At 34.3% G+C, this 7671-nt stretch overlaps 1 protein-coding gene across 1 annotated transcript; it reads left to right on the top strand.

Moving 5' to 3' along the window:
- Positions 1-994: 994 nt before the first annotated feature.
- On the top strand, positions 995-6970 carry LOC145567113 (casein kinase 1-like protein 10). Its single transcript, XM_081626344.1, has 14 exons — positions 995-1627; positions 1720-1760; positions 2232-2301; positions 2986-3134; positions 3213-3308; positions 3991-4061; positions 4227-4288; positions 4384-4447; positions 4547-4631; positions 4897-5023; positions 5203-5276; positions 5359-5422; positions 5834-5958; positions 6301-6970. Exons 1-14 carry the CDS (start codon positions 1552-1554, stop codon positions 6574-6576), a joined length of 1380 nt encoding a protein of 459 aa, XP_081482470.1. The 5' UTR covers positions 995-1551; the 3' UTR covers positions 6577-6970.
- The last annotated feature ends 701 nt before the right edge of the window (positions 6971-7671 follow it).

Consider the following 7671-nt stretch of genomic DNA (forward strand, 5'->3'; position numbering starts at 1 on the left):
CATGATTAGTAACCTCATCCAATTATTAGTGATAGTGTATAAAAAAAACTTATCTTACATATACATTTGCATGAAGCATGAAAAAACAAAATTAAAAAAAAAAAATCTTATTTGGGTTAGTAACCTCTTTGGCTCACATATAAGCTATTAGTGAGGACAATAACCTTTCTTATTCATAGTTAATAACCTCATTTATACCTTGTCTCTAAGCTTATTTGACTATGTACTCCTTCCGTCTTCGAAAGAACAACACATTTGGGTTGATTTCGCGAGTATTAAAAAAACTTAATTTATAAGTACAAATATATGGGAAAACACAAGTCATTAATAATTTGCAAGTGCAAATGTATGGAAAAACACAAGAAAAATTAATGGTGGCAGGAAAGAGAAAAAAAGTTAGAAATTTAGAGAGGAGATGACACAAACATCTGAAAAAATACAAGGGTAAAATAGGGAGAATGAGCTATATGACAAAAATATTTGAGGATATATTGGTAATTTTGTGATTTAATAGATGTTGGGAAAAACAAATGGGTCATATTTTTTGGGACTAAAATTAGGCCAAATAAGTCGTTCTTTCGGGGACGGAGGGAGTAATACCATCAGCTAAATAAGATGTCGTATTATATAATAATACTCTGTATTTTGTAAAAAAAAAACACATAATAAATAGTCCTTATAAAAAATAGGAAAAAAATATATGCGATTCTTAGGGTTGCATATAAAAAGCTAAAAATGAAGAAAATTGATAATAATAAACATTTATTACACTGATTTATTCGTAAATTGTCAATAATTTTCAATTTAATATTAAAAAAAGTATATTAAATGCTTATGACTGTATATAGCATTACCCTAAAAAATTATTACGGACTTTAGTAAAAAACGATAACAAACGTGCCCTTTCTTCGTAGTTGTAAAAAAAAATTGTAAATCCAAAATTGATGTAGAAATGCGTCACTAGACATAATTTCCGTTTATTTTCTAACCCCATTCTCTTTCTGTCTCCTCCCTCTGTCTTGTCTGCCTTTCTCTCTCTTCTTTCTCTCTCTATCCTTTTCTCTCAAAATACGCAGAAATGCGATAATTTATTTAGCAATGATTATAGATAGGGTTTCCAATTGCTGCATGAACGTATAATCAATTGCTTTTTTCTCATTAGGGTTCCACGATTTCGGACCTTTTTTGTGGGGTTGTTGGAAGATTTAGGGTTTTTACCAATCTTGATGTTCAACCTAATTTTCTCCTTTTGATTTTATTCGACGAATTTTTAATAGAATTGGTGTTAATGTATATGGTTAGTTGATTAGTTTCGTGTACAGCAAGTTGTGCAAATTTGATTGATTATTTTTTTGGGCAAAAATTGTTTCTTTAATTGGAGCTTCTTTTACCATAATTTCTGGAATTTAAGATCTGGAAATTTTGACTTTTGGTTGAGCGGGGCTAAATCTGACTCCTCAACAAATTATATTTTGTTGATTTTTTTTGGGGTTCAGTAGATTGAAAAAACAAAAAAAGAAAGAAAGAGGGAAAAAAAAAGGGGGATTAAAGATGGATCAGATTATTGGTGGGAAGTTCAAGATGGGGAGAAAAATTGGGAGTGGATCATTTGGGGAGCTGTATTTAGGTAAAATTTGATTGCTTTAATATTTTTTGAATAGTTTGTTTCATAAATTTGGTGTTTGACCAAAATTTGATGTGTTGGTTTGATTGATCCAGGGGTCAATATCCAAACTGGTGAGGAGGTGGCTGTTAAGATGGTATGATTTCTCTGGGTTTTCGCTATCTGATGATTAAATTTAGAGTAGTTGACTTGCATATACAAAAGTCATTACTTGCTTGTTAAGTGCTTGATGATGTTGTTTTGCTTGTAGGATGTTCATAAGCATGTATTTTTTATAGTTAAATTGACAGAAAATTTGATTTTTCATGGTGTTTTTGGTTTCCTTGTATCTAATTGAGAATGTATCAGTTGTGCTAGCACCACTAGTTCTGTTACAGAATTGATTTGGACAAAAGAGTGTTGATTGGCTTTTGATTTTCACATAGGAACCCCATTTGAGATGTTTTGTCGTTGGAGTCCTTCTAGGAAGTGTGGTGTATGTGTGTGTTCTTGTAAGAAGCTTGCTTGCTTGGTTTTTCTTGGTTTTACCACTACCTGTATGTTGCCCTAAGTGGTGTATGAACCTGTATATATTGCCTCATATTTATTCTTAACACTGATGTTACAGGAATCTGTGAAGACCAAGCATCCTCAACTACATTATGAATCAAAGTTATATATGCTGCTTCAAGGAGGAAGTAAGTATTTTACTTATTATCTATAATAAAGTTGGAAAACTGGGATTTTAGCAGCTCCCCGTGTGTGTGTGTGTGTGTGAAGCTTGTTGCTTTGGATGTGGTCTCCTTTGGATGGAATAGGATTTATTAATTTGTAAGTTAACTATATTATATAGCCAAAGATCGAGATTTAACACCTTTTGAAACTTGATAATATGTTGGTTTTATTCATAGAAATAGGATTAAGAACTCAGACCATATAATTTGTTGCTCTACTCTAGTATTGTTTATCCTCAATGTTGTGTGTAAATGTTGAGGTGAAACATCATTCATCTGCTTATCTATTCAAGCTCAATTTGCTGGAGCAGGCTTTGTGTGACATATTCCATTAAAAGTCTCAGGTGAATGCGATGAAGTCAATGCAAATCATATGTTTCGTAGCTTAAATTCCCAGGCAACCTATTCATCAAATAACTTAACCTTATGCCTATTTGCCTACTCTTTTGGATATGACCATATAATGTCTTTGTCCTGATGCCCTTGAGGCTTTTGGAGTATACCCCTTATCTCCGATATGCTGTTGCCTCAGTTTCTTTTTCTGAATATTTGCATAGGGATGCACTATCAGTGCTCTTGCATGCAAGGCTTATAACTTTACAACTGTAAGAATCTTTTATAAATACGTTGTTTTTAATGTTGTTGAAGCTGGAGTGCCCCATCTCAAATGGTTTGGAGTTGAAGGTGAACATAATGTAATGGTGATTGATCTTCTGGGACCAAGTCTGGAAGACCTATTTAACTACTGCAATCGAAAGTTGTCATTGAAATCAGTACTAATGCTTGCCGACCAGTTAGTAAGTATCTTCAAGATCTTGTGGCACATTGTTATCCTAAGCAGGTGATGATGCTTTATATCTTTATTTTGCTTTCAGATCAACAGAGTTGAGTACATGCATTCAAGAGGTTTCCTTCACCGTGACATAAAACCTGATAATTTCCTAATGGGACTTGGTCGCAAAGCGAATCAGGTACATTCCACTATTCCAATGTTATAATTGATGTGTTTGTGTGTATGTGTATGGGATGGTGTCAAGTATTTTACTACCATTGGGCTGCTAACTTACACAATGACGAAAAAAATCAAGTTCAAAGTAGACATTCAGGGTGCAAGTGGAGTGAATTAGAAATTAGAAATAGACTTAAAATAGAGAGGATATACCTTTTAAGTCTCACGTTGGTGCTGTTTGTGGTGCCTGCTAAATTTGTGCGACTGTTATGTGGGAGATTTTATGAAATGCAGATGATTGGGTATCTTATCATGAACACACATTTTCTGCTAAATGAAAAATAAATAAATTAATACAGAGAGAACACTTTTGGGTTATTTATGAAGTAGAGAATGAGGCTCTTAAAAAATAATTTTGTAGAAAAAGGTTTTTTACTAAGCTGCAAGCCTGCAACTGACTTGCTTCTCAGCTTAAGTTCATGGATTATCACTGACATTTTACACATCTTTTTTTGGTGGAATGAGCAAGAGAATTATTTGTGCTAGAATATAAGAATAGTGGATAAGAGATCTTGCTGATCTTTTGAATAAGATTTCTGTTGCTTGAGATGGCCTTGTCAGCCGCTAGGTTGACAACTTGCTTGTGATATGCTGTTAATTAGAACATGAAAAGATGATATGCTGCTATGTTTCTTTTTCTGTAGGTTTACATTATTGATTACGGGTTAGCTAAGAAGTACAGGGATCTACAAACTCATAAGCACATACCATACAGGTAATAGAAGGGTTTTTCCTTTTTATTTCATATATGTTATCTGATTGAATTTGATTATGTAATTGCTGTATTGGTCCTGTCAATGTATCTTTTGAGGGTTTTGGGCGTCCCTTTGATGTTGTTCTTTGTTCTCATTATCACTTACATGTGATAATGATTTTTCAGGGAGAACAAGAGCCTGACTGGTACTGCACGTTATGCAAGTGTGAATACTCATCTTGGAATTGGTTAGTGGCTCATGTATAGTTTTTATCCATTTCAACAAGTAGTCACTCACTTTGTCAGTTTTCATGGATTTTGATTTCGTCCGATTGTTTTGCAGAGCAAAGTAGACGGGATGATCTTGAGTCTCTTGGTTATGTTCTAATGTATTTCCTTAGAGGAAGGTTGAATGCATAACAGCTGTCTTTTCGTGTTAATCTATTTTAAACCCTTTTTTTCTTTCTTATATTCAAAGTTGTCCTTGTGTGTTTTATCTGTGTCAGTCTTCCGTGGCAAGGGCTAAAAGCGAACACTAAAAAGCAGAAATATGATAAAATCAGTGAAAAGAAGATGATGACTCCCATAGAGGTACTGTGGGGTTTCTTAACCTCATTTTCCTTTTCTTTAATTTTTAAAATTTGGTATAAAGGACTTTTTCTCTTAGAGCCCTTGATATTGGAATTTTCTCCCTTATACCTTCAAGTATTCTCTAAACCTGATGCCTGTCGGGTGTGAAATCTGTATTGTCACTTCTCTTCATTTTATATCTGGATGGTTTGTTATTCATATATATATATATATATTTCCATCAATTTCACACTTTGCATTGCTAACTGGAACATGTATTCAACAGGTGCTTTGCAAATCATATCCTTCAGAATTTGTATCATATTTCCACTACTGCAGATCGTTACGCTTTGAAGATAAGCCTGATTATGCGTACTTAAAGAGGCTTTTCAGGGACCTATTTATTCGAGAAGGTAAATGTGTTCAACAAAATTTTATTTGTATCTTATGAAAAGTTTATTTTTTAGATTTGATTATGTTCATTGATTTGGGGTGTTTATTCTCTCTTCGCTATTCAGTCTTTTGTTTGAGAATTATATCTTACAAGCAACACTTGAGTATGAATGAGACATTAATCGTGACCTTTCCTTAGGTTATCAGTTCGATTATGTATTTGACTGGACTATAATGAAGTATCCCCAAATTGGTGGCAGCTCTAGAACACGGGTCAGTTTTTTTAATGTTTATATTGGGCAATTGTTCTCTGCCCTTTTTTTTAGGTTTGTACCTAACTGTTTGTTTTTTCCAGTATCCTGGTCCTAAGCCAGCTTTAAATGCAGGACCATCTGCGGAAAGGCCAGAAAGGCCCTCAGGTTTGTGCTCTGTTCTGTCACTTTCTTATGGAGGCAATATGATTTTCTAGCTTATAGTATGTCAACTTTTTACAGACATATTTCAAGGAAAAAAAATAAAAAATTCTGTCCTTTATCCTCAGCCAAGTCATTATCAAGAATGTATGAAGTTAAATGAAATATATATAATGAATGACAAGAAATCTATTTCGAAAAAAAAAAAAAAATGACAAGAAATCAAAAATTAAACAGGGAAAGATGACAATCTCAAGTTCTCAACAGATGTCACACCCAAAGAATGTTGACTGAATTCTTTTTTGTAAAAAAAACTTGACTGAATTATTAATCATAATAATTTTCTGGTATTTAGCTATCCTTTTTTTTTTTTTTTTTGTTTAATTGCTGATACTCAGTTCATATTATGTTGTTTAGTGGGGCGTGAGCTTCGTGATAGACTTAGTGGTGCAGTAGAAGCCATTTCCCGCCGAAATACTATTGGTTCTGGTGATCAGTCCAAGCAAAGAAACTCACAAGATGTAGCTACATCCCGAGACATGGTAAATTACTAGTACCTCTTTTACATGTGATCAATGGTTTATATTCAATACTAATTGCTGGCAATATGGCACTGTTATTCTTGTTCAAACTTTTTTACTTAATAATTACTTGGAAATTATTCTGGCCTTTCTTGTTCATGCAACCTTCCAATTATATCCACTCTGCTCCATTTTTTATAGATGACAAGTCCTGTTACAGGTTTTTTTTTTTATAAGTAACATTTAACTATAACAGACCTGCCACATTTTGAAGATTTCAGTTAATTTTGTGCATGAACATCTTCCTTCATGCTGCAAAATCATTGTTCTTTAATATTCTAACATTGATGTTACAAATCTTAGCAAAGAGATTCTGAGAAGATAAACATTTCCCGAGTTAGCAGCACTACTCGGAGAGCCACTGCTGTCACAAGCAATAGACCAACTTCCTCTAGTGACCTTGGGGAGAATCGTGCAGGTCGACTTGCTTCTAATGGGTCCCACCGCCATTCGTCAAATGTACAGAGGCTTCACCAGGGAATAGAGTCTAGGCCAACTTCACGAACACGAGCTTCTGCTTCACGAGGGATCCGTGATGACCATATCCGTAGCTTTGAACTGCTCTCCCTCAGAAAGTAGGAAGAAGTAATTTGTTCAGTAAGACAACTCTTCCGCTTCACAAGGGATCTGCGTTGACCATATATGTAGCTTTGAAATGCTCTCCCTCACAGAAAGGAGAGAGTAATTTGTTCAGTAAGACAAATCTTGCAAGCCAAAATGGGTAATTGCATTTTGTTAATTGATCTGGGTGCTATACTCGTATATTACCATTTTATCTACCCCTGCTTTTTTTTAATTTTTTATTCTGATTACAGAATTTTTGACCCATGTAATGTGTTATCCATTTTTCCCTGGCTACTTTTCAGATAAAGAGAAGTGTACTTACAAAAGTGATCGGCTATGTATAATTTGGTATTAGATGTGTTTTAGCTATTCTTCAAGAATGCAATTAGTATTGTTTCGAAGGTGTAAATTTTTTTAGTAACCGAATCACTCCTTGAAAAGTTCCAACACACTTTGGCAGCTACAAAATAAAAAGAAAATTTTATGAAAGTCCCTATATTTTTAAGGTTCTTGTAATATTTGGTTAATAATTTGCCGACATAGAAGTTGCATGAGTTGAATTGTCAAAGCATAACTCCTCTACTTCATAGGCTACAGCAGTAAGTCAAGCAAAGGAGTTGAAGGGGAAATAATTTTGGCACACCTTTATGTGAGAGTACAGTTTTTTATGCTCTTCTCGTACAAGGGTGTGTCAAAATCCATTTCGGAGTTGAAGAGGTGCAGTCACAAAAACACACTCTGCAACTGAATCCTTAATTGATCGTAAACAAAACTCCGTAGTTGAAAGACAAAGCCTTACTGATAAACTGGGTAAATATCTAGTCTCATGGTAGTGATGCGTGTTGAACCAAAAAGGCATAATATTACTTATAATATACAGTAGTCGTTTTCACATTCCATTGGACAATTACAAGACCTGATGTCAATATCCTCCCCATTCCCGTCATTTGCCCTTCCCCACCACACCTTGGGGTAAAATAAACGTTGTATATGGTGGAGTTGGGTGGCTGCATTTGAACAGAAAATTGCATAACTTTCAAAGACAATGCGCCGGAAAAGGAACAAACGCATTACCACACCAGCCATGAAAGGTAATAAAAATAAAAAATA

This window comes from Chenopodium album, chromosome 11 (genome assembly GCF_948465745.1).
Source record: "Chenopodium album chromosome 11, dcCheAlbu1.1, whole genome shotgun sequence".
Classification (NCBI taxonomy): domain Eukaryota; kingdom Viridiplantae; phylum Streptophyta; class Magnoliopsida; order Caryophyllales; family Amaranthaceae; genus Chenopodium; species Chenopodium album.